The 27,971-nt window shown below is 40.9% G+C and overlaps 1 protein-coding gene across 5 annotated transcripts in view; it reads left to right on the top strand.

Moving 5' to 3' along the window:
• Window positions 1-27,971, top strand: part of CNOT10 (CCR4-NOT transcription complex subunit 10) — a 188,172-nt gene that overhangs the window by 62,420 nt on the left and 97,781 nt on the right. For all 5 annotated transcript variants that reach the window (XM_089690736.1, XM_089690725.1, XM_089690729.1 and 2 more), the window contains 3 exons: window positions 4,980-5,101; window positions 11,380-11,556; window positions 13,024-13,104. In XM_089690736.1, the coding sequence (XP_089546862.1) occupies window positions 4,980-5,101; window positions 11,380-11,556; window positions 13,024-13,104 (380 nt within the window). The remainder of the gene's footprint in view (window positions 1-4,979; window positions 5,102-11,379; window positions 11,557-13,023; window positions 13,105-27,971) is intronic.

Below are 27,971 nucleotides of genomic sequence, written 5' to 3'. Positions count from 1 at the left end.
TATATATTGCTCATGCAAGAGCTTGATCAATGTTCTGATTTTCAGGTGTCATTTTATCTATAGATGAAGGCACTGTATATTTTTGTAAATCAGTGGTTTGTAACACTTCCTTCCTTGAAGATGCTGCTGGTTAAGAAACACTTGATCCAGCTGCAGCAGAAACAGTTTTTCTAGAATGAGAACTCTGGAGGGAAAAGCTACTAGCACTTTCAGTATGGTCCTCATTTAATTCCATAAAGTATTTGTTAATGTCTTTTGCATGTCTCTGGCATGCAAAGATGTGCTTTGTCATCCTTGTAGCATTTGGAAAATAATATTTCTTCTCACAATATTTGCAACTAGCAGCTTTGCTCTCAGCAGAAATTGCACTGTGGAAATGTTTCCAAACTCTAGATGTAGGTTTCACCATTTTACTGGGAGAAGGAAAAGGAAAAAAAAACTATTTAGTGGAGAGAATATAGGAAACATTATGGATAATCTGAATCATTTATAGGTAAACAAATTTGTCAGACCGATTTACCGTCTTAACTGTTAATTAAGGCCTGAGAGGAGGGCAAACACTATTATCCCAACAATTACCCAACTATAAGAGATGTAATATGGAACCAACAAGTAAACTAAATTGGAGCCTTTCCCCTGCATTGATCCCTAGTGGCAGAAATGCATATTTCTCTTGTTTGAGAACTGCATTGAGAGTTAGTGTTACTTGAATTGTATTCCAGGATTGGCTTGTCCTCCGCTGAGAGAACTTGCAATAATTTAAGACTTTGCATAAAGTCTCAGAAATCCTTAAGGTCTTCATGTTATATAGTTTGCATACCATATCACAGATATATTATTTATCATTGTAAAAAAAATATTCTACACTTTGTTTTCAGGTTTTTTCAGGGAAAAAACAGTGGCTTTGAATAAAACAGAAAAACATTGTTTTCGCAGTATTTCCATTTTTTTACTGTAACATACAGTAATTGCTTGACTCCCCTTCCTACTGTGTAATTTACCTATTGATTTTACTTTTTTTGGCTGTTACCCAAGAGGTCTTTAGTAAGTTACATTTCATCCCTGAATGGTAAGCGCAGAATAACAGGCTAATTTTACAGGTCATTACCTCTTGGGAGCCAGACCACATCCATTGTTTGTACTTGGAGCTTTAGGGTAACTTATTATTATTATTATTATACAGGATTTATATAGTGCCAACAGTTTGAGGCGCTTTGCAACATAAGGGCAGACAGTACAATTATAATACAATTGAATACAGAAGGGATAAGAGAGGGCCCTGCTTGTTAGAGCTTACTGCTACAGGGCAGCAGGGCTGACAAAATCAAGTATATACAGTGGGGCAAAAAAGTATTTAGTCAGCCACCAATTGTGCAAGTTCTCCCACTTAAAAAGATGAGAGAGTCCTGTAATTGGCATCATAGGTAGACCTCAACTATGAGAGACAAAATGAGAAAAAAAATCCAGACAATCACATTGGCTGATTTGGAAAGAATTTATTTGCAAATTATGGTGGAAAATAAGTATTTGGTCAGTATCAAAAGTTCATCTCAATACTTTGTTATATATCCTTTGTTGGCAATGACAGAGGTCAAACGTTTCCTGTAAGTCTTCGCAAGGTTGGCACACACTGTTGCTCGTATGTTGGCCCATTCCTCCATGCAGATCTCCTCCAGAGCAGTGATGTTTTGGGGCTGTCGCTGGGCAACACGGACTTTCAATTCCCTCCAAAGGTTTTCTATGGAGTTGAGATCTGGAGACTGGCTAGGCCACTCCAGGACCTTGAAATGCTTCTTATAAAGCCACTCCTTCGTTGCCGGGCGGTATGTTTGGGATCATTGTCATGTTGGAAGACCCAGCCACGTTTCATCTTCAATGCCCTTGCTGATGGAAGGAGGTTTGCACTCAAAATCTCACGATACATGGCTCCTTTCATTCTGTCCTGTACATGGATCAGTCGTCCTGGTCCCTTTGCAGAGAAACAGCCCCAAAGCATGATGTTGCCACCCCCATGCTTCACAGTAGGTATGGTGTTCTTTGGATGGAACTCAGCATTCTCTCTCCTCCAAACACGACAAGTTGTGTTTCTACCAAACAATTCTATTTTGGTTTCATCTGACATTCTCCAAATCCTCTTCTGGATCATCCAAATGCTCTTTAACAAATTTCAGATGGGCCCCGGACATGTACTGGCTTAAGCAGGGGTACACGTCTGGCACTGCAGGATCTGAGTCCCTGGTGGCGTATTGTGTTACTGATGGTAGCCTTTGTTACGTTGGTCCCAGCTCTCTGCAGGTCATTCACTAGGTCCCCCCGTGTGTTCCTGGGATTATTGCTCACCGTTCTTTTGATCATTTGGACCCCACGGGGTGAGATCTTGCGTGGAGCCCCAGATCGAGGGAGATTATCAGTGGTCTTGTATGTCTTCCATTTTCTTATTATTGCTCCCACAGTTGATTTGTTCACATCAAGCTGCTTGCCTATTGCAGATTCAGTCTTCCCAGCCTGGTGCAGGTCTACAATTTTGTTTCTGGTGTCCTTCGTCTTCACCATAGTGGAGTTTGGAGTGTGACTGTTTGAGGTTGTGGACAGGTGTCTTTTATACTGATAACAAGTTCGAACAGGTGCCATTGATACAGGTAATGAGTGCAGGACAGAGGAGCCTCTTAAAGAAGAAGGTACAAGTCTGTGAGAGCCAGAAATCTTGCTTGTTTGTAGGTGACCAAATACTTATTTTCCACCATAATTTGCAAATAAATTCTTTCCAAATCAGCCAATGTGATTGTCTGGATTTTTATTCTCATTTTGTCTCTCATAGTTAAGGTCTATCTATGATGCCAATTACAGGCCTCTCATCTTTTTAAGTGGGAGAACTTGTACAATTGGCTGACTAGGGGGCATGTGCTGCCCAACCCACGCCACCATTAGAGGCTACAGATGTCGATCACCTGGTCCCAGCCAGAAATTCCCTGCCAGCAACTGGCAATTGCTGAGTATCACTAACAAGGGGGAGATCTGTGTGTAAACAACAGTAACATGCTTTTTCGTATTTCCGAGTAAACCACACACAGTAAAACAGCACACGGCTAACCCCTTTGGTCGCCCCAGATGTTAACCCCTTCCTGCCCTGTCATTAGTACAGTGTCAGTGCTTTTTATTAGCATTGATCATTGTATTAGTGTCACTGGGATGTCAGTGGCAGTTAGTTTCCCCCCAGTGTCAGAATGCCACAAGTCGCTGATCACCGCCATTACTAGTATATGAAAAAAAAAATTTCCAGTATATATACTACCATTTGTAGACGTTATAACTTTCACGTAAACCAATTAATTTACATGTATTGGGATTTTTTTTTTTTTTTAGTAAAGACATAACAGAATACATTTTGGCCTAAATTTATGAAGAAATTTAGATAAAATTTTTTTACGGGATATGTTTTATAGCAAAAAATCAAAAATATTTATTTTTTTCAAAATTGTCTTTTTTTTTTTTATAGCGCAAAAAATAAAAACTGCACAAGTGATCAAATACCACCAAAACAAAGCTCTATTTGTAGTGAAAAAAAGGCATACATTTCATTTATGTACTGTGTTGTATGACTGTGCAATAGTCAGTTAAATTAACACAGCGCCATATCGCAAAAAGTGGCCTGGTCAGGAAGGGGGTAAATCCTCTGGAGGGCAAGTGGTTAAAGAGACCCTATCACCAGCCTAAAAATTTGCTAATAAAAGCATAAAAATCAGGTATATTAAATGCTTGTTCACAGTGTGTTTTGTTTTCATAAATTACTTGCAAAATGTGTGTGAACATACTTGAAAATGTGGTTACTCTTGGAGAGTGAGTTGTATGTCATAGCCCTCTCATCATTTGGAGCATCTGATTACTATGTTTGCTGACCCAGCATTTCCATCCCATCCCTTTCCTCACCTTCCATCATAACATTTTATATAGCTGTTGAGGGAGGAGCATTGGGAAAAATACTGTAGCGTGTCACTGGAGTGTGACATCCCCTTCAAGATTGTGGTGTCCAGCAGTGTTCTCAAGGCTTTTGGATATCCACACAAGGGAGAACTTTATATGTAAAGATTGTTGCTGAATTGAATGATCTGGTGATAGGGTTTCTTTAAGTTTTTTTTTGTTTCTGTCTAAGTTGGGTGCTGTCCACTGAGGACTGGTAAATGTTATCAATATTACATAATTTTGTGTTTTCTTTTGGTTGAATACAGCTTCAGTGGCTTTTTAGCATAGCCTGTGACTTTGCATACTCAATAACCTTGTTTTAAAGACAAAAAAAATCCAAACAAATTTCCATTTACCATATCAATGATTGTTAATGTGGCAGTGCCTTGTAGGACCCCTGCAAAGCACTAAGGAGCAGATTCCCTGCATATATTCCCTCCCACACCACTTAGTTTGGCCTCTGGCAGCCATGAGACATATCTGGTACCTCTTGGTATGGAGAGCATGTCACTCTCTCCAACAATGCACTTTTATTAATATTATAATGCAGGGTTAATATAGCACCAATATTGGCTTCTCCTGCAGCTAGTTTGTACAAGCTCTGCTACCTGGGGGTGGAGATAGTTCTTAGCTCTGTGTAAGCTCACACCAGACTGACTTGGAGCTTACACCGGTTGTCTCATCTTAGCTGTGGAAGTGAAGAAAGTACAAGCAGCACAGGAAGAAGAATGTAAGTATAAGCAGCGAAGGGGGTCGACATGTATGTGAACTTTTTGATGCCTTGCGTGGGCAAGATACAATTTCCCTACAATGACAATGTTTGAAAAGACATAGGTAGGGCACCCTGTTAACAACATCTTATTGGAGAAAAGGTAAGATACTGGATCTTGCATTGTCTAGTGCGTTGGAATCTAAAGTAATATGATTGTGAAAAATTAGGTAATTTTGAGTTCTCATTTCACATATTCCCCTATCCAATGGAGTTTACTTTTGTATTCCATTTGTTTGTTTTTTTCCAGACATCTGAACAAGAAACGAAAGGCCTACCAAGCAAAAAAGGAATAGTGCAATCAATAGTAGGTCAGGGTTATCATCGTAAGATAATCTTGGCCTCTCAGTCTGTTCAGAATCTCCTTTACAAGTAAGACTTTCTATTATGTGTCGATGTGCCACACATATGCCCAACCTTTTTGTAGTTTGTGAAATAATAACATTGAAAGTGGAAGTTAGCCAAAATGTTTTTGGCTTGTGCACATTTACTGACCAATTACTTTTAAGTAATAGCTTTAAGTGTGCTAATTTATAGGTAGTTTTTAATATTTTTTTTTACTTACAATGTGATTAGAATCAACTAAATATAAATTATTTCACCAAACTCTTTCACAGTTTAAAGCAATGCAAGATATTGTACAACACAGATACATATTATATGTCTTATAAATACTGTATTATAATAATACAGTATTTATATAGCGTAAACAGTTTGCGCAGCGCTTTACAAAATGGAAGGAGACCGTACACTTACAAATACATACCATTCAATATAACAGGAATCGGAAGGATCTGCTTGTTAAAGCTTACAATTTAAAACCGTGTTTCTCAACCTTTTTACCTTTTGAGGAACCCTTGGTAAAAAGGTTGAGATCTTGGGGAACCCCTGAAATATAGTTCAGATCTATAGCTTATGGAACATTGGTGTGATCAGCAAGCTGTTGATATAACAATTATTATTAGCATTAAATAATAGAAGCAATCGTAAAATGTACCCATTTATTGTATAACTTGTGCTTTCATTTTTCTGCATGGATTCTTAATACTGGGTCAAACTTATGATAAGCGGTGTACGGGTGGGCAGCAGGGCAAAGCACAGGGGGTAACGAGGACACACCACATTTTGGGCAGCAGGGCACATTACATGGGGGGCAGCAGGGCACATTACATAGGAATAGGGCACCAGGGATCATAGCACCTTACATGGGATCAAGACGCATGGGATTAGAGAACCTTACATGGGATCAGGGCATGTTACTTGGGATCATAGCACCTTACATGAGAACATGGCAGGGCAGCAGTCTCCTTCATTTGCAGACCTGAGTCCTCTTCTCCCGTGCTGTTCCCCACCACCCCCTCCAATCCTCCCTTCCTGTCCATCCCAAGTAATGTTACATAGAAGCCCCCCTGGATGGACAGGAGAGGAGGAGGAGCAGTGCTGCACTGCCACACAAGCAGAGCCGCTTGCCTGTGTAGCTGTGCATGTATCGGCAAAGGGGATGCAATCTACCTGTCAGCTGCCCGTGACTGACAGAATGCGGCAGAACCCCTGCGGACTGCTCATGGAACCCTAGGGTTCCACGGAACCGTGATTGAGTAACACTGATCTATGATATTGAATCTTTGCCAATTCCATCAGTTTTAAATAAAAATGGGTGATGTTCAGAAGAAGCTAAATAAAATAAACATACTAAAACCAAAAATGTAATACTTTGCAGCTTTCCAACCATTAGATGTGGTGGCTGCATTAGCTTTTTCCTGTTTTCCCCTGGTTATCTGGCCAATAACACAGCACCTGTATTAGAGTGCCTTCACTTTGGATGAAGGAGCACATGGGGGCATTTATGGGCAACAGCATTGTCAGTCTAGGGCAGTGATGGCGAACCTTTTTGAGCCCGAGTGCCCAAACTGCAACCCAAAACCAACTTATTTCTTTCAAAGTGCCAACACTGCAATGAAACCTGAATATCGAGCTTTTGGTTTAGAAAAAACAACTCGTACAGTAGTGCAAACTAATTAACAGTACAGGGATGACCAGAGACTGCGGACAGTACAGGGATGACCAGAGACTGCGGACACAGTACAGGGATGACCAGAGACTGCAGACACAGTACAAGGATGACCAGAGACTGCAGACACAGTACAGGGATGACCAGAGACTGCGGACACAGTACAGGGATGACCAGAGACTGCGGACACAGTACAGGGATGACCAGAGACTGCGGACACAGTACAGGGATGACCAGAGACTGCGGACACGGTACAGGAGATGACCAGAGACTGCGGACACGGTACAGGGATGACCAGAGACTGCAGACACGGTACAGGGATGACCAGAGACTGCAGACACAGTACAGGGATGACCAGAGACTGCGGACACAGTACAGGGGATGACCAGAGACTGCGGACACAGTACAGGAGATGACCAGAGACTGCAGACACAGTACAGGGGATGACCAGAGACTGCAGACACAGTACAGGGGATGACCAGAGACTGCAGACACAGTACAGGGGATGACCAGAGACTGCAGACACAGTACAGGGGATGACCAGAGACTGCAGACACAGTACAGGGGATGACCAGAGACTGCAGACACAGTACAGGGGATGACCAGAGACTGCGGACAGTACAGGGGATGACCAGAGACTGCGGACAGTACAGGGATGACCAGAGACTGCGGACAGTACAGGAGATGACCAGAGACTGCGGAAAGCACAGGGATGACCAGAGACTGCGGACAGTACAGGAGATGACTGCTGACCTTTGGGGAGGGAGGGGGAGCGGGTACCTGAATTTGACAGGTACCCGCTCTTACTTCCGCAGAGTTTTTTTTTTCTCTTACCTGTTCCTTTATCCAGCCGCGCGTGGTCTTCCCGGCTTCTGTAGTGTGGGCGCTCGTCGGACAGCCGGATGCCCAGTGCGCATGCGCGAGAAGCGCTGCGCTTTGTGATTGGTCCGGCGGCTTCTGGGATCTGTCATGTGTCCCAGGTACCGCCTTACCATTCACAAAGAGCACTGCTTCTTGCGCATGCGCACTTGGGACCCGGCTGTCACGCACACTACAGAAGCCGGGAAGACAGCGCGCCGCTGGATAGAGGGACAGGTACGGTCCCACTGCAGAGCTGAGCGGCCGGCCCGGTATTCTGACACGGCGGCGGTGGAAATACCGGACCGGCCGCTCTATATTCGCTCCATAAGACGCACTGACATTTTCCCCCCTTTTTTGGGGGAAAAAAAGTGCGTCTTATGGAGCGAAAAATACGGTATTCTCCTGGCGTGCCCACAGATAAGGCTCGGCGTGCCGGCTGTGGCACGCGTGCGACGGGTTCGCCATCACTGGTCTAGGGGGAGGGAAATTTTAGATGTACTAGCGGATTTAAATACACTAACAAATTGAAGCCAATCAAGATCACACTCCAGATAACATAATTAGTAACAGCAACAGATTTTTTTTTTTCTTTTGGGAAAAGGTTTTTACAATAGCAAAATCTGATTATTGTAAGCACCCCTGCCAGTGTTAAATGGTTTACCTCAACCATGTAAATTGATACATCTGCAAGAAAGCTTGTTCTTTAAAAAGACAACAGACTTACTGGCTGGATCACCAGATGAAAATATAAGAAAGAGAGAAAAAAAAAAAAAAACTAACGCTGCTATCGCGCCTAAGAGTTGGTAAGCTGCAATATAATAAATGTTTGCTTTTGGGTATAACACTGCTTTAACTAACTAAGCCATGTTGTGTCACTTATTGGTAACAGAACAAAAAAAGTGAGGTCTGTAAAGGTAGTAATTTAGGAACACCATTCTTTATTGAAGTGTATGTGAACCCTAACAGTGAATTTCTCCTGTTTGGTCCCTTTTGGTATGACAAATTGAAAGTGTTTGTTCGATAAGTGCAAACAATGTTTTTTGATCCTGCCGAAAAGATCTTACCTGATTTCTTCCTGTACCCTCTGCTGTCTTTTATTAAGCTGGCCATGTACTACTTTATTGTTCAAATTCTTGAAACAGAAAAATTTTGATCCATCTGTGGCCAGGCTGGTTGTACTGCAGTTGAACCACAAATCACTTTCAGTACAACCAGCCTGTGGGGTTTTTCCTCACGTGATCACTGCCGGTGGCTATAGCTGCAAGCAGCGATCATAGTATTCTCCTAGCGGAGAAGCCTTTCTGTGCTCCCCTCCCGCAGAACACAATAGTGCTGTGGGGAGTGCAGGTATACTTCCCTAGGTGTCACTTTCTGTCTTGGGGTGCTGCCCCTCTGTAGAGACTTTAAGTCAAGAGAAAGGGAATAAAGCCTGCAAAAAACTGGAGCTGCAGTTGCTGACCTTTTCCTGCAAACTAATGGCTGTTAAAATGACCCATCGATATCTGTATTAACTAGACTTTCATGTTATTATTGTATTTTTGTTTTCTTCTAGCAAGTAATATGTATTTTGGATTATGTTGTATTTTTGGCAACATCTAATATTTTTATTTAAGCACCTCTTAGTACTTGAAAGAGTTTAGCTTAATTGTACAGGACAGAGTACAGGAATTCATAGACCGAAAGTTACCTCCAGGTGATTGGACATTGGCTTAAAGTGGTAGTAAAGTCCTAGAATAAAATAAAAAAAAAAGAAAAATTGGGCCCTCGGGTTTAACGATTTTTTTATTTTTGTTTTAGCTTATAATTGATCTGTATTCCCAAAGTACTGTCATATTTCTTTAAATTTGAAAAACTATTGTATAACTTTGTGGGGTTTTTTTGTTTTTTTTTTTCCTTTATTGTTCATACATTCAGGAAAAAGAAAAATACAGTGCAGACTAATGTAAGCAATGCATGAATGTAAAAATACACATGAACATAGTACTCTCTGATACATGCGTACAAAATTAAGGCATTTCACCTCGTGGTGACGGTGATTTATTTATTTTATTATTTCAGGTACTTATATAGCGCTGTCAATTTACGCAGCACTTTACGCATATATATTGTACATTCACATCAGTCCCTAACCCTCAAGGGGTGTATAATCTAAGGTCCCTAACTTACATCATACATACACGTTAGGGCCAATTTAGACAGGATCCAATTAACCTACCAGCATGTCTTTTGGAGTGTGGGAGGAAACCGGAGTACCCGGAGGAAACCCACGCAGGCACAGGGAGAACATGCAAACTCCAGGCAGGTGGTGCCATGGCTGGGATTCGAACCAACGACCCTAGTACTGCCAGGTGGAAGTGCTAACCATTTAGCCACTGTGCTGCCCAATGGATGGGATGAGCAAACGGTTTACTGAACTAATACTTAGAAACACCCCTGGGCAGTTTAAGTCATAATGTGCATTATGACAGACCTACCTTACAAGAAAGCCCTGCGGTCGCTGCTGTCAACTGGTCTTCCTTCCGGGTTCACACTCTCTGGCTGTCTAAATGGCCGAGCTACGATGTCACTGCCACGCATGCACACTGGAGTCGCTGCACAGTTCTCTCAATGGATGGCATATTCCAGTGTGCCGTCCATTCATAGTTCAGTGCACATAAGCTGGTGTCATCATTAGCTGCTACAAATGTGAATATCTCGAAATGGTACACATTTGGGATATATTCACTCTACGTACAGGTAAGCCTTATAGGCAGGTATAGGCTTACCTGTAGGTAGAAGTTATAAGTGGAGTTTACTAAGGCTTTTAGCTTTGCTGTGAACGCCCCCTAGTCACCCTCATGAAACCCTGCTTACTCTGAGGGACTCCATGTTTTGCCAGCGTCCTTCGAGGATGGACATCTTCTGCTAAGTAAGTCTTCTAAACCCTTTTTAAATTTTTCTTCACTACTTTAACTGATGCTTCTATCAAGTTATAACCTCTGATTGCCTCAGGTCTCACTAGCCTTTTCTAGATCAGTTACTGTAGATGTACATCTTAGGAACCATACTGTGGGACCCCATAACAGTGTGGCTGATTTGTAATTTTTGTTTGGGGGAGTTGAGGGTGCATTGATTCTTTCCCAACAAAGCTTTAGGCACTATTCAATCACCAGTAGGTAGTGGCATATAACCCATGGTCTCTGACTTTCTGTCCTGTATTTTGTACTGTATTCCAAGATATGAAATTTGCTGGTATATCAAAATTCCCATTATTTTATGCTAAATATGAGCATACATTATCAGCTCCTCTCCCCTGCAGGAGGAAAAAGCATAAACAATAGGTTATCATTGTGTTCTTGCTTCCTTGTGCAGTTGTACTATAACTATATGAGCCAGCCTTTACTGCTCAACTTCAGTGATCTGCAAAGAGATTCAGGAACTGGCTGTACTTTCAAACAAGTGTCTTTTGGCCCATAATTCTTTTCATGCATATGTATTTCAACAGTATTAGTTAGCCTTTAAAAGGAAGCCCTATCTTTTTCAGTGATTATTTCTGCTGTAGATACAGCTTTGGAAAATAGTTTTTTTTTTCACGATATAACATGCTTGTCATGTTTTTTTTTATTGTATATTATACAGACATGTAACCACTGGTGTGTGCGTGCATTTCTTTCATTTTTTTTAAAAGAATGTTTTGCACTTTGTAAACTTTAGGTGATTTGAGTGTGGGGTTTTACATAACAAGTTTCATAAACTATTGACCGTTTTTAATTTTATTTATTTTTTTTGTTTTCTTTAGTGATGGGGAATCATCTGCCATTCCAGTAGCCAGCATGGAGTTTGCTGCAATATGTTTAAGGAATGCCTTGCTCCTTTTGCCCGAGGACCAACAGGACGTTAATAAAGAAAATGGTGCAAAGAATAACAGTCAAACAGGCAACACAGATTCGGGTGGGGAAAACAATGAAGGATGCAGGTAAATAAACCTATTCAGATCTGCAGATATGACCTATGTAAGCAAGCCTGTACTGAGAGATGTGTATAGCCTGCCATTGTTTTTTTCCTGTGGAAAATTGTAGTTGCCTGGCTGTCTCTAGCTTCCATACTTTTCTGTTCTTTGTATTGCACTTTGTGTGACATTCCTGGTCTTCCTGGCAGTCCCTTTTGCTTTCCTATTAAAAGCTTACCACACTAAGCAAGAGAACACATCGTGGTCAGTTCTCCAGCTTTGCTGGGAACTCAGTGTGCTCTCCTCCAATGATCAGGCTTCTCTTGAAACATCCCCCTGCACAGCCTTTCACAGGGAAGATCAGTGTACTGCTGTGTAAGAGCTAGGGGAGGAGAAATGGGGAATGTGATCACTTGTAGAAAAGGGAAAAAGTTATTTAGAATTTTTTTTTTATTTTATATTTATACACAAATGTTTTGCCTTTCATTTATAAACTGAATGGATTGTTTTACAAGGTGAGGGTTTACAATCACTTTATTCCAAATAGAGGAGGGATTATCCTGGGACTGACCTACCATTTTTTTTGTTTGCCAGTGTACAGTCCTCCTGTAGGTGACACTATAGCAGATAGTATCTGGTTTCCTTTATCCAGTCCTCAAGGACTCCAAGAAAATTATTTTATAGTGAGTCAGAAAATCAATTTTTGCTTTCTTCCCACAGCTTAAATTGGTTCTTCAGCCTTTTTGAAAACAAATAAAAGTCAGCAGCTACAAATACTGTAGTTGCTGACTTTTAATAAAAGGACACTCGCCTGTCCAGGGGTCCAGCACCATGCTCATCCGAACCGCTTCTTGGATTTTCGAGTCACCAGCATGTTTACTGTGGGCAGCCTGCTGTGATTTCTTGCAGCTTCACAGCTGGCTGCCCACTGTGCATGCGAGTGGCACGCTGCAATCTTGAATGGTCCCACAGCCTCAAAACCAGGTACCTGCTCCCCCCCCCCCCCCCCAAACACACACACAAAAATAGAAGAGAAGGGGGCAGAAGGACATAAAGCGGAACTTTGTTTTTAGGTTGAAGTTATGCTTTAAAAAGTGCCTTTTAGTAAAGCGAATATTGTATTACTGCACAGCAGAGGTAAACAGTTACTTACCCATCTGAAACTATTAAAAGTTATGATGCTTGGAGGTCCTTTGCGGGAAAGATAACAGAGCTATAATGGCTGACCAATTAATTGTAGTATAAATTTCAATACCATCAAGCTGAATGTCATAGTGATGTCACCCACCATGAAACATTTGGCTAAAACATTTTGCTTTACAGACAAATAACAGAAATGTACACTAAACGTTGAAAGATAACATTTAGCTCTATTACGTGTCTCTCATGCACAGCAGACACAATAGAATGCATTAGTGACGGGGTACATTTGAAAAAGGGAACATTAAATCTTTTGTTATTTCTCCATTTGTGATCTGATATTTTTCTCTCTAGCAATAAAAGCCATGAAAGTGATAAATTTGCTCCCGCTCCACCTTCTTCTCCTCTGAAACGACAAGAGCTTGAAAATTTAAGGTAATTTTTTACATTGGTAAATTTGTCTTGCTGTTTTCCAAATTTCATAATAAAAGATTCGCTAAAGTAAGCTAAATGTGGTTTTAAGTAAATCGCAGCCAGTGAGCTTTAAATGTTAGTCTTAGTGTTTAAAGCCAGGTGGGTAAGTGGTGAGATCATCTTTATATCAGGCAGTCTGACTTTTTTCTATCTAACCTGTTTTGAAATGCTGAGCCTGGCTGCTTTGGATTGCATGTCAGATTTTTTTTTTTTTTTCTGCTTTTTGCTTGTATTGGTCAAATCACTCATTGGGTTAGGTTTACTAAAACAGGTGCATGTTCAGTTAAGCGATGACAATAAAACCTGGAAGCTGATTGTTTTTCTGCAGAATTGCACCAGATTTTGCACTCTCCAGTTTTAGTATATAACCCTTATTGTGTGCTAAGACAGTCTTAGGTTGTAGTCTTCATGGTCAATGAGCTGTACTGACCTCCAATCATCTTGTACCAGCATTGATCTTCAAATCAGTTGTCCCAAAATTTCTGCATTTTTGATTTTTTAATTTGAGGACCTGTGCTGGCATGTGATACGCAATAATATCAGTTTAAAGATAAAAAGTCACTGATGGCTGCCAGTGTTTACAGCTTTTTGAAGGCTTACCTAAACCATCCACTGAAGTTATTTCCAGGCAGGCAGACCCTTCATACTACACAATCTGGGTGTTGTTTTGAAAACAATTTGAGGGAGGTTTACTAAAACTGTTGCACACAGAATCTGGTGCAACTGTGGATAGTAACCAGCTGAAGTTAGAAGCTGATTGGTTACTGTGCACAGCTGCACCAGATTCTGTGTGCACCATTTTTAGTAAATCTCCTCCATTGTGTGTATGAAGCTGACTGTTGTAGCGCACATGTAAAATTATCTTTAGGTAATGGACTACTTGGCTCACGTAGTCAGGTTTTATTGCGAGGGCCATCACTGCTGTTTGACTATTTGAAGGATTTAGGCATTGGACAGTAGTTTTACCTGAAGGTAGGTTTAAGTATGCTAATTCTTTATGCAGGTAAAAAAGCTAAACAGAAATATAAATCTATATGATATGTGCTTGTCTCTTCTATATGATTGGTGATCCCACTAAAAACTTTATGGTATGTGCATGTTTTCACCATGTCTAAATGAATGCTAGTTGTAGGTTTAGCTGTGTATTTCTCAGTCCTCCAACCATGGTGTCTATGCTAGACAGGTCAGGGATGTTGGGGGCCTAGTGTAGGAGCACGAGAATATTCCCACATGGACTGTCTCCGCCTCAGTAGCTGCCAGAGCTTTTTCTTTCCTCTTTGGGCAACGGTTCAATAAGTCTCTGCATCACCTGGCTGCACTTTGAGATTCCATACGTTTTAAAGTGTGAGAACAAGCAAGTCTTGTTTGAATAGGTCATGACCAAGTGATCTGATCATGGCAGCCATGGGGCGAAGTAGGGGGAATACAAGTCTATTTTGTTTGCAAGTGGAAGTTCAGTGTAATCCCTTTCTTGCCTGGGAGGCCTGTAGTGCACTGCAGATTTAAGCAGTAAGCTGTAGGCTCCTGTTGGGGAAATTCCTTTTTCAAGGATATAAATTCCCTTCCATGTTTTTTCTTGTTTTTCTTTTTTTTTTTATATCAATGTGCTGTTTTGTCTGGGATTTGGACAGTTTGAAATACTGTTAATTGTCTGGGGCACCTTGACACATTATTGCATTCTTAAAACATATTAACAAATGTTTTGTGTTCAATACCTTATTCAACTAGATGTGACAGCTACTGCTGTGTTTTTCTAAATAATATTTAATGGAATATTTAATTGTGGGTCTTGTGTATAGAATGGTGTCAGAAGGAAGAGCCATTTTCATTGTCTGTTGAAGCCAAATCAGTATAGCACTTAAACTTACAACTTTTGGTTAGCTGTGTAACTTTGCCCTCTACTCTCTCCTCCAAATTAATACGAGATTATACCAGTGCACAGTAGTTTATTGAAGATCAAACTTCGTTTTTAAAGCAATATTTGCTTGCCAGTCTTTGTAGTTTTACTTAAGTGTCAGATTTTCAGAGCTTGCCAACTTTTTGACTTAGCACAGTTACAGTAAACTTATGCCATGATATCTTTGTTCAAGGGCACAAATCCCAGAAGATTCCTGCTATGTCTGTTGCTAGAAAACTTTTCTTTGTGTGCCTCTCTCAAAGAGAACTTGCATAATTTTGTATGTCGTGTCCAAGACTGAATATTTTCTTTGTCCACCATTGAGTGAAATGGTCAGTCATTCACCTTTTGATGATGGTTGTAGTTCACAGAACTCTGTGAATAATTGATGCGGCTGGGTGGGGGGAGCCCTGCACTGCCGCATTATTTTCAAAGGGTGACAGTGGGTGAAGGGAGAAGATCCTGAAGTGCTGTCACAATGGGGGCTTGGGTGGGAGGGGGATGCGGGGGCTGCTCATTTAGTAACAGGTTACATGTTACACCCTGGATAGAGGTGTAACATGTTATGAAAGTCGAACCTATCCGTTAAGCTTCCCAGTTTCCATTGGTTCCTTTTGGAGAAGGGGTTAACACTGAGGGACTCCGAGCTGACATAATCTGCTGAGTGGAGTGTCACATGCACACTCTGCATTTTTTACTGCCATTCTGTTTTGAAGTAGAGTCTACCCTTTGCTGCCCCTGCTTTGCAAAGAGTCACTTGGAACCGTGATCTCTGAACATTCCTGCTGCTTGTCTACAATGACTCCAGGCACCTCCAGCCACCCAGTCCTTGCTGGCTTCCAGCTATCTGGGTTTTTGTGAGGACTTGCTCCATACCCCTGTCTTTGTTTCCCAAATACCATGCAATTGTAAGATTTCTGTACCTAGGCAAAGAGAGTACAGTCTCCCTTCAAAAGGCGACTCCAGTTCACACCCCCCTAACAGTTCTGTGAATGTTTGTTCTGTGACTTCCAAAGGCATAGATGTCTGCAATCTGGAATCCTTTCTTACCCTATAATTATAGGGTCTACTTCGTTATCTCTGATCCTTCGTAGCTCTACCTTATCCCCTGGGTTTTCTAAAATAGTCATGCAAGACTTTGTGGTCAAATTCACCCAGTTCCTCACTGGTTCTGACTGCAGAGGCTCTAAGCACGCTCACAGAGCCTATTGTTGATCTACCTGTGACCTTAAAGGCAGCCATGTAATTTCTGAATGATTCTGGGTCACCTCAGTTTCTTCCTCTTTGAGGAAGATGCTACCTGTCATGCAGAAGAGTCATACAGAAGAGTCATGCGTTGAAAGATTACCTTCTGCAAGGCACTCCCTTACCTCTCTTCTCATTTTTTAAAAGGTTCTGTCTTTGGAGAATTTTCATCTCCTGATCTACTTTCTAGTGTTATAGGGCATACAGTCCCTCCTATATCATGGGATGGCTTCCTTTATAGTTCTGATACAGATACTCTTGAACAATGCTACAGTGCTGGCTTGTCTGTAATATCAAGGAGAAACCGTAGGATCTCACTGTGACATTAGAGGTAGTTCTAGTTCTGTCCGCTCCGTTCATTTTATGTGCGGTCTTCTGGAGGCCATTTTTTCCCCAGCTGGTTGCTTCTGGACATGGCGAAGTGGTCCATGCACCAAAATGCACCAAAATGTTTTCAAGCTCCTGCCTTACAGGTGGAGAGCATCAGAGGGGCCCCGTGTTACCCTGGGCCATTCCCCAAAGTAGTACAATGTTACTATGGTAACATTATTCTACTTTGGTCATAGTGAAATATGAAAAAAAAAATCTTAAACAAGAAAAATACTTAATAAAAAATTAAAACTAATGAAAAATAAAAAAAAATTATACATTTTTTTTTTTTGGACTGTCACCAATCAGTGTCCCTGATCACCGCCATGCCAGTTATATGATGCTGTACTGCACTGGTGACAGTATGTAAAAAAAAATTACAACTTCAAAAAACTCGCCATGCCTGTTATGAAATACTTCGGACTGTCTACTTTGCAAAAAGTGATCATTTGGGGGATATCTGTACTGTTCTCACATTCTTGGACCTCAAGAAATTAGATTGGCCGTCAGTACTTCAGGGTTGATCAATATTCAGATCTATACCATAGTTTGTGAACTCTATAACTTTCCTACAAACTAAATAATACATCCTAGTTTGGGTTATTTTCACCAAAGACATGTAGCAGAATACATATTGGCCTAAATTTATGAAGAACAATTATTTATTTGCAAACTTTTTTGATAACAGAAACAAAGAAACGTGTTTTTTTTTCAAAATGTTAATGTAGCAAAAAATAAAAACCCAAGTGGTGATTAAATACCACCAAAAGAAAGCTCTAGTTGTGTGACTAAAATGGTAAAATTTTAGTTTGGGTACAGTGTTGCATGACCGCGCAATTGTCATTCAAAGTGTGAGAGCGCTGAAACCTGAAAAATGGACTGGGAAGGAAGGGGGTAAAAGTGCCCGGTATGGAAGCGGTTAATAGTGGCACTAAAGGTGGTGGAGCACGTAGAGAATTTGCATGAAGATTTCTGTGAAGCACCAGAAGAATTTGTTTGCACACTATATGGTGTAGGGCTTTTACTAATTTACTATAATATTCATTTATGCTATTGATATACAGCACTTTTTGGTGTATGTGAGCGCCGGACTTTTTTTTTTTTTGTATTTTTATCCAATGCACATATTTGCCAGCACACCACAGATCATCAAATGTCATCTGAAAGTTTTGTTGAAGAATGATCACATCACCAAAGAACATAGTGCTGCATTTTGAAGCCGTGCAGGACCCCTTCGTCAAGCATGTGATGACATGCTCGACAAAGGCAAAGAGATCCTGCGTGGCTCTCAAATATTGCAATGTGTCATTTTGTGATGTGATCATTCTTCAGTAAAACTTTCCGACAACCTATGAAAATATCTGCATCAATCCTTCCGTAGGTGACCGAATTATAAGTTGAAAGCTTTTTTTCGTCCCTTAATAGATTCAGAAAAAAGGGTCTTATGATGAGAAATTCTATTTCTCTTTAGACCAGTGAATATAAAATATTGTGTGTATTCAATATTTACCACTTTCTGACAGAAGATAGCAGTGTGGAATCTGCAAATTCACATTTTCTGCAGTTTCTTACATTAAACCAGAGGAGAGTGAAGTCTCATTTTCTGATGATCAACTCTATCAAAAATACACACACAACTGAATATGTCAAAAGAAGGACTTCATATGTAGTTCATGTAGCTCTGTATCAACCAGAGCAAAAAAAAAAAGAAAAACTACTGCTTGGCTTTCTTATTAAACACATAGTTATAACATGTTATGAAAGAACACTGTATTCAAGAGACTCTTGAAGTATGAAACTGAATGTTCTGCCTTACACAATGAAGGATCCTGTCATTTACCCCCTCCCCTTGTCCATTCACAAAATGCATTATTTTCACAGAATGCAATGCATTATGTTAAAAAATGGGGGCAGGGAGGGGTTGTGTAAACAACTGGAAAAGCTACAATTTCTGGGGAAATTGTGTGAAGTGTTCTTGCCTCCACCAGTAGTCTACAACTGGAGTGGGTGGAGTAACTGGGTGGAGTGGCTTGAAAATGAGGGAGTGATGGCAGTTTAGAAATCATGTCCTGATTTTTCAGCTCACACTCTAGCTTTTGTCAGCTCCCACTCTAGTTTTGAACATTCCGCCATTCATTCCTATGGGACCAATTTCACCACAAAAACGCTGATATTTCGTGAACCATTCGGCGACATGTTCCACAAAGTAATAGCACACCAATCGGGAACAATCCGCACATTTCGGTATATTACTGTCTATGTAGTGTAAAAACTGTGGGAGGAGTTAGGGTGGTAAATTTGGCTATATTAATAAGAATATATATGTGAGATAACAGTAAGTGGTCTTGCCATGCAAGAACACTTAATTATGAACAGGAAGGACATAAAAATGCTTTCAATAGTACATTTAACAGACCAAAAGGGAGCAAATAAGTTGATACTATAAAACAGTCACTGCCAGTCAACTAGCATTATCAAAAGGAAGCCAGTAATGGCAGCCCGTACTTTCGTTGATGACAGATTCATGTCCTATACTGTACCCCATACTAGGGTACATCTACTGTGAATGAAGGCACAACAGAGACATATTTGGACAGCAGCTTTGTTGATCTGGAGGGAGGGGAGTGTTCTATGCACTAGTAAATTTAGATGCACTAACAAATTGAAGCTGAACTCCAGCCAACACATAGAGTCAGGTCCATAAATATTGGGACATCGACACAATTATAACATTTTTGGCTCTATACACCACCACAATGGATTTGAAATGAAACAAACAAGATGTGCTTTAACTGCAGACTGTCAGCTTTAATTTGAGGGTATTTACATCCAAATCAGGTGAACGGTGTAGGAATTACAACAGTTTGCATATGTGCCTCCCACTTTTTAAGGAACCAAAAGTAATGGGACAGAATAATAATCATAAATCAAACTTTCACTTTTTAATACTTGGTTGCAAATCCTTTGCAGTCAATTACAGCTTGAAGTCCGACCGGACGCTGGGTTTCATCCCTGGTGATTCTCTGCCAGGACTCTACTGCAACTGTCTTCAGTTCCTGCTTGTTCTTGGGGCATTTTCCCTTCAATTTTGTCTTCAGCAAGTGAAATACATGCTCAATCGGATTCAGGTCAGGTGATTGACTTGGCCATTGCATAACATTCCACTTCTTTCCCTTAAAAAATCTCTTTGGTTGCTTTTGTAGTATGCTTTGGGTCATTGTCCATCTGCACTGTGAAGCGGCGTCCAATGAGTTCTGAAGCATTTGGCTGAATATGAGCAGATAATATTGCCTGAAACACTTCAGAATTCATCCTGCTGCTTTTGTCAGCAGTCACATCCTCAATAAATACAAGAGAACCAGTTCCATTGTCAGCCATACATGCCCACGCCATGACACTACCACCACCATGCTTCACTGATGAGGTGGTATGCTTAGGATCATGAGCAGTTCCTTTCCTTCTCCATACTCTTCTCTTCCCATCACTCTGGTACAAGTTGATCTTGGTCTCATCTGTCCATAGGATGTTGTTCCAGAACTGTGAAGGCTTTTTTAGATGTCGTTTGGCAAACTCTAATCTGGCCTTCCTGTTGTTGAGGCTCACCAATGGTTTACATCTTGTGGTGAACCCTCTGTATTCACTCTGGTGAAGTCTTCTCTTGATTGTTGACTTTGACACACATACACCTACCTCCTGGAGAGTGTTCTTGATCTGGCCAACTGTTGTGAAGGGTGTTTTCTTCACCAGGGAAAGAATTCTTCGGTCATCCACCACAGTTGTTTTCCGTGGTCTTCTGGGTCTTTTGGTGTTGCTGAGCTCACCGGTTCGTTCCTTCTTTTTAAGAATGATCCAAACAGTTGTTTTGGCCACGCCTAATGTTTTTGCTATCTCTCTGATGGGTTTGTTTTGTTTTTTCAGCCTAATGATGGCTTGCTTCACTGATAGTGACCGCTCTTTGGACCTCATCTTGAGAGTTGACAGCAACAGATTCCAAATGCAAATAGCACACTTGAAATGAACTCTGGACCTTTTATCTGCTCATTGTAATTGGGATAATGAGGGAATAACACACACCTGGCCGTGGAACAGCTGAGAAGCCAATTGTCCCATTACTTTTGGTCCCTTAACAAGTGGGAGGCACATATGCAAACTGTTGTAATTCCTACACCGTTCACCTGACTTGGATGTAAATACCCTCAAATTAAAGCTGACAGTCTGCAGTTAAAGCACATCTTGTTCGTTTCATTTCAAATCCATTGTGGTGGGGTATAGAGCCAAAAATGTTAGAATTGTGTCAATGTCCCAATATTTATGGACCTGACTGTAAGTATATATATTTTTTTTTTTTAGAATAAAAGTTTACATAAAAGCTGATCATTGTAAGAACCACTGTCAATTGCTAATGGTTTGTCTCAACCCTCTAACTGCTACATCTGTAGGGCAGCTTGTTCAGTTGGAAAAAAACAGACTTACTGGCTGGATCACCAGGTGAAAATAAAGGAAAAAAAGCCTAAAAAAGAAAACTAATGCAGCTACCACATCTAAGAATGGTGGCGCCAGGCTACCGTAGAGCTGGCCATGGACTGGATGGTTTCCAGCCATCTCTATGATCCTGGAAGGCCAGAAGCAACGCCATGATGTCACTTCTGGATCTGACAGATGTGAACACTGCCATTTTAAAAAATTTTTTTTTTTTTGCTGGAAAGGTTGAGATCTATCTTTTTCTTATCTCGTGGTTTCTAGCATAGAGGAGAGATATGGGGTCTTATAGACGTTGGCTGTTTACATTACTTGTAATAGGGAAAAAAAAGGTAAAGAAAAAGTGTAAAAATAAATAATAAAAAAAAAATTTTTTAAGTGCCTTAGTCTCCGTGTGCTCGCACTCAAAAGCGAACACATACGTAGATAGCGCCCCCATATGTAAACTGTATTGGAACCACACGTGAGGTATCACCGCGAACATTATAGCGAGAGCAATAATTCCAGCACTAGACATCCTCTGTAACTCCTAATTTTAAAGTGTCACCTATGGAGATTTTTAAGTACCGTAGTTTGGCGCCATTCCACAAGCGTGTGCAGTTTTAAAGCATAACATGTTAGGTCATTAAAGTGTATTTTTAAAAAAAAAAATGCGTTTGAAAAATTGCTGTGCAAATACCGCGTGACATAAAAAAATTGCAACGACTGCCATTTTATTCTCTAGGGTCTCTGCTAAAAAATATACTGATAATGTTTGGAGATTCTGTTTAAATTTTTAGCAAAAAAATGATGAAAGAAATGCCAAAATTGGCTTGGATGGGAAGAAATTAGTGATATTAAAGGTTCGTTTTTGTTTTTTTTAAATTAACAAACATGTCATACTTGCCTACTCTATGTAATGGCTTTGCACAGAGAGCCCCAATCCTCTTCTTCTTGGGTCCCCTGCCAGCGCTCATGGCTCCTTCCCCATGGCCAGTGCCCCAAATAGCAAGCCACTTGCTATGGGGACACTGGGGCATGCTCGCTCCCGAGCCCCGCTCTGTGTCCATTAGAGACCTATGTTCTGCCCCCCCCCCCCACTCTCTCCCTGTGGCTCCTGCTGCTGTCTCAGCCAATGAGGAGAGAGAGAAACCCTGGACAATCGAGGCTCCCATGCATATCGTTGGATCGAGAAGGGGCTCAGGTGATTATTAAGGGGGCTGTGGGGGAGCAGCACACAAGGTTTTTTACATTCATGCATAGAATGTATAAAAGTAAAAAACCTTCAGCCTTTACAACCACTTTTAAGTATTGTTTTTTTTCCATTGTTTGAAAGGGTTAATGATTTTAAACTTGCTACTTATTAAATCAATACCATTTCATGTTTTATACTTCCAGTTTTGAATATTATGATGTTTATGTGCACTATCATTTTTTAACAAAAAACAAGTAATAAAAATTTGTGCAAATATTGTATGACATACAAAATGAATACTACCTTTTTTTTTTTTTTTTTCAACTGTCTGTCCTCTAAGTTCGAAGATGTATTGTTTGAAGTATGATCGTTAGTGGATTTTCAAGTTCATAATTTACATTTCACAAACAGAAGAAATAGACCTGAGAGAAAAAGGTTAAAAGGCAAAGAAAGGAGGCTATTTTGGCTCATAAATTTAATAGCAGGTACCTTGTGGTGTTTCCCTTAGGCCAGTGGTGGGCAACCTTTTTTTTCAACTGAGCCAAATCTCGCCAAAACCACGATTGAAATTTATTTTGAGAGCCACATTTTTAAAACTGAAAATACATCCCCCATATAGTAATTCATCCCCCATATAGTAATTCATCCCCCATAGTAATTCATCCCCCATATAGTAAGTCCCCCCTGTGTCAATTCACTTACCTTTGCTGCGCGTTCCTCTCGCCGTGTTCCCGCGCCGTTCTGGTCTTCAGGGCGGACTGTGAGAGGAGTTCGTCACGCTGCCCCGCCTACATCCTGGCTGCCCCGCCTACATCCTGGCTGCCCCGCCTACATCCTGACAGCTGCAGAGTCCTGACTTTTGGAGCGGCCGCCCGAGAGGAGGGAGGGGAGGGGGCGGCCGCCCGAGAGGAGGGAGGGGAGGGGAGGGGGCGCCCGGCACACAGAAAAGCCGCATTGAAGTTTGTAAAGAGCCGCATGTGGCTCGCGAGCCGCCGCTTGCCGACCACTGCCTTAGGCTGATCAGATTTAAAATGTCTAAAATAGAGAACAAGTTCACCTTAGTGCTTTAACTGCTCACTCGTTTGACATTTACAAGGCTACATCTGTTGCATCTTGCTTTTAAATAAATACATCTTTCACCATGCAGTTTCTTTTCACATTCAGAATTTTGCTGCTTGCTTGTTCATGTACAAGGCATAAAAAAGATGCTAGATGTATTGTATGAAACTTTCTATCCATGGTCAATATTGAGTATATTATTGGGTATTTTGTACACTGCTTTGTACGTGACCATATCTGAAGAAATGGTTAAAAATACAACTGAATCCATACTTAGGAATTTTGTACTGAAACAGACCTATTGGACAATGGAATTCCTGCTGAGGATAATTAATTTCCATCCTTGCATTGACCTACTAGATTCTCTGAGAGCTGTAACTGTAGTTTTTGATATCCTCATATTTTTAATGATTCTCATTCTAATCCTCCAAAGATTTACATTAGAACAACTCCAAAAAGAATCCACTCACAGGTCCTCCAAATCTGCTATCCAAAAGAAAATTCCAAGTGGGCAGCAGAGGAGCCCTCCACAAAATATAAAATTCTCAAAACAAACCACCAAAAAAAAAAATGAGTATCGACTAGGGATGCACCGAAATTTCAGCCACCGAAACATATCGGCCAAAAATAGCCCTATTGGCACTTTGCCGATAGGAAAATTTAGCCGATACAGGAGACTGTGTACTGCGGATGTGAAGGGGGGGCATGGCTGAGAAAGGCAGGAGAGGAGCAGGGTATACAGTGACTGGCTGTAAGTATATGTCCCGGCTTTTAAATGTAATTACCGGCTTTTTTTTTCTTCACTATAGCTCACAGAATTAACTGTTACTTCACCCTCAGCTAAAATAAACAAAATTTCCTTTTAGTTTCTTTCCAGAGATAAAAGAAACAACGTTTCCTTTAGCTCCAGGGAAAGTGACAGCTAATTCTGTGAGCTATAGTGAAGAAAAAAAAAAAAAAGCCAATTGCATTTAAAAATCGGCACCAACAAATAGTGACAGCTAGTGAGGGAGCCTCTCTGTACACACTGCTCCTCTCCTGCCCCCTCCTTGCGTACACCCCACCCCCCCCTTCTACAAAGAGGACCTGTCACTCATATGCTATCACTTAGGGGACTATTGGTCCCCCATGTGATAGCAATAAAATCATAAGTTAAAAAAAAAAAAAAAAATATATATATATATATATATATATATATATATATATATATATATATATATATATAAAACATGAAAGTAAACATGAAACAAAATACAAAAAATATTGGAGCCTCCCCACATACCACAGACGTTTTGGTTCGGTTTTCAGCCACATGAATTCTGAATTTTCGGTATCGGTACCAGAATTTTTCATTTCGGTGCGCCACTAGTATCGACTCAATTCTACCCCTGATTACCCTTAAATTAAAAAATAAATAAATCATTATTAAACTATTATGGCACTGGATCAGTAAAAAGCAATAATCTTTGTTAAATGATATTAAACAAAACAGATCATAACAAAACATACAAAAATTGTCTAAAATACTACCTGCGTCAAGATCACTTCTAATTATCTAGTTTAGTATCCTACATATATTTCTTTCCACTAGCGGGATTCTAAATATTCATGTATAAAAATCCATACGTGTATCAAAACTTTATGAAAAGTATCAAAAACATATCAAAAAGTGTATGTATATACACTGCTCAAAAAAATTAAAGGAAAACACATCAGTTCTCAATGGGGAAAAATTTCATCCTGTATACCTATACTGATATGGACTGGGTAATGCGTTCGGAACAAAAGGATGCCTCATCATTTGATGGAAATTAAAATTTGCAACCTACAGAGGACTGAATTCAAAGACACCCCGAAAATCAAAGTGAAAAAATTATGCAGCAGGCTACTCCATTTTGCTGAAATTTCATTGCAGCAACTCAAAATGGTACGCAGTAGTTTGTATGGCCCATACGTGCTTGTATGCATGCCTGGCAACGTCTGGGTATGCTCCTACTCAGACGACGGATGGTATCCTGGGGTATATCCTTCCAGATATGGACCAGGGCATCACTGAGCTCCTGGACAGTCTGAGGTGCAACCTGGTGGCGTCGGATGGACTGAAACATGATACCCCAGAGGTGTTCTATTGGATTTAGGTCAGGCAAGTGTGGGGGTCATTCAATGGTATCAATTCCTTCATGCATACTCTCACCACATGAGGCTCGGCATTGTCATGCACCAGGAGGAACCCAGGACCCACTTCACCAGCGTAGGGTCTGACAGTGGGTTCAAGGATGTAATCCCGATACCTAATGGCAGTTGGGGTGCCATTGTCTCGTCTGTAGGGGTCTGTGCGTCCCTCCACCAGAACGGTTATGCTGAATGATGTTACAGGCAGCATAACTCTCTCCAGAGCTTCTCCAGACCCTTTCACATCTGTTATATGTGCTCAGGGTGAATCTGCTCTCATCTGTGAAAAGCACAGGGTGCCAGTGGCCGACCTGCTAATTCTGGTGTTTAATGGCAAATGCCAATTGAGCTCTATGGTGCTGGGCAGTGAGTACAAGAGGACTAGCAGACATCAGGCCCTCAGGCCATCCTCATGAAGTCTGTTTATGATTGTTTGGTTGGAGACATTCACACCAGTGGCCTGCTGGAGGTCATTTTGTAGGGCTCTGGCAGTGCTCATCCTGTTACTCCTTGCACAAAGGAGCAGATACCGGTCCTGCTGATGGGTTAAGGACCTTCTACGGCCCTGTCCAGCTCTCCTAGAGTAACTGCCTGTCTCCTGGAATCTCCTCCATGCTCTTGAGACTGTACTGGGAAACACAGCAAACCTTCTGGCAATGGCACATATTGATGTGCCATCCTGGAGGAGTTGGACTGCCTGTGCAACCTCTGTAGGGTCCAGGTATCGCCTTCTGCTACCAGTAATGACACTGACTAGCCAAATGCAAAACTATTGAAAAACAGTCAGAAAAGATGAGTAGGGAAAAAAATGGCATTGGCCTCCACCTGTAAAACCATTCCTGTTTTGGGGGTCGTCTCGTTGTTGCCCATCTAGTGCACCTGTTGTTAATTTCATTAACACCAAAGCAGCTGAAACTTATTAACCCCTATATATAAGGTGGTCACCGTAATTTCCAGGTGGACATTATATATCACAATATGGTCTACTATGAATGTGGAGTATCCATTTAAATTGTTGACAGCATACTATGTCGACAAAAACAACAAATTGACAAATATTTTTACATAAAAGGAGCTTGAATCGTGCAGATTGCATTATCCCCCGGAATCCTCAGGCTTTTCCATTGAATCCAAGATACAGGGAAAAAGTCTATAACTGGAGAGTGGATATGCTTCCAGAACACTGATTGTTTCCCTCTCACAGATAACAGTCAGTAAATGTTTTTTATTTCAGCTTGGCACTGATAAATGCTGTAATGCAATAATGCAAGTTCTAGAGGAGGTAATTGGGACCATAACTGATAGTTCAACCAGTCACTCAGGGCAGTGGTCAGCCACCTCCTTCGCGCAAGCATTCAGGTATTATAGGCAGTACCCTGTGGTCCAGGGGAGGTTACTGAGTTAAACAGCCTTATCATTTCAAGAAGTCGTCACCTCTCTCACAGATGAGCCTATATTCCATGTAAGAACCTTATAAGTTCATTTAGACATAATTTGCTTTCATGTGTATATATTAAGTTCAATTCTATTTCCAAAATAATCCAAGCATCCAGATATTATGTGCAATACCCTGTAGTCCAGAGGCGGTTACAAAGTTAAACAGCATTGGCATTCAGGAAAACAAAATGTCACCTCCCTCTCACAGATGTCCCCATATTGTAATAGCCTTAAAAGCTCACTTAAACATAGTTCACATCCAAGCGTGTATGCTGGATCTAGCTCCGTTTTCAAGATGATATATCCTCAAGGTAGTATAATCAGTTGAGCATGATCAGATCTCATAGGAATGATATCCGCATCCAATATATAACAAGACAGCATATTGTATAAATACAGTTCTTAAAAGGATTCCACAATCATTCAGTCGTGCCTTCAAACAAATATATGGGGCACAGCCAAAAAAAGTTTACTTGGCACATTGGTCAAATTTGTCCTCAGCTGGCATTCACTGGTCCCATTTGGTGAATCTGGTGGCAGTACGGGATACGCCTGACCGGTTTCGCTGGCTTAGACCAGCTGCATCTGAGGCACAAACAACTGTGGCATGGTTTCCAGTAACAGTTTTTTGTTCTTTGTAGGACAAAGGTTTTATAGAAAGCAACAAAAGCTCACCTCAATGTAAGCACCACTCTCAGTGGTATATGGTTTGCCTCAACCCTCTTAAGTGCTACATCTGCATGGCAGATTGGTCTGTTAAAAAACAACAGATGTACTGGCTGGATCACTAGGTGAAAATAATGGAAAGAAATGCAGCTACCACATCTAAGAATTGGTAAGCTCTACAATATTAAATGTTTGCTTTTGGGTTTAATACCACTGGAGAAGAGGCAGGTCACATTGATGAAAGTACAATGCTACAAGTGCCCCACTCTAATCAGTGTCAATACCATTTTCCCAGTGGAGAAATAGTAGAGGACACCAATGTTTGTATCA

Source organism: Staurois parvus, unplaced genomic scaffold (genome assembly GCF_062004578.1).
Source record: "Staurois parvus isolate SC_StPar_1 unplaced genomic scaffold, SC_StPar_1.0 ptg000021l, whole genome shotgun sequence".
In the NCBI taxonomy this organism is placed as follows: domain Eukaryota; kingdom Metazoa; phylum Chordata; class Amphibia; order Anura; family Ranidae; genus Staurois; species Staurois parvus.
The sequence above is the reverse complement of the archived record's forward strand: the minus strand, read 5'-3'. Positions and strand labels throughout refer to the sequence as shown.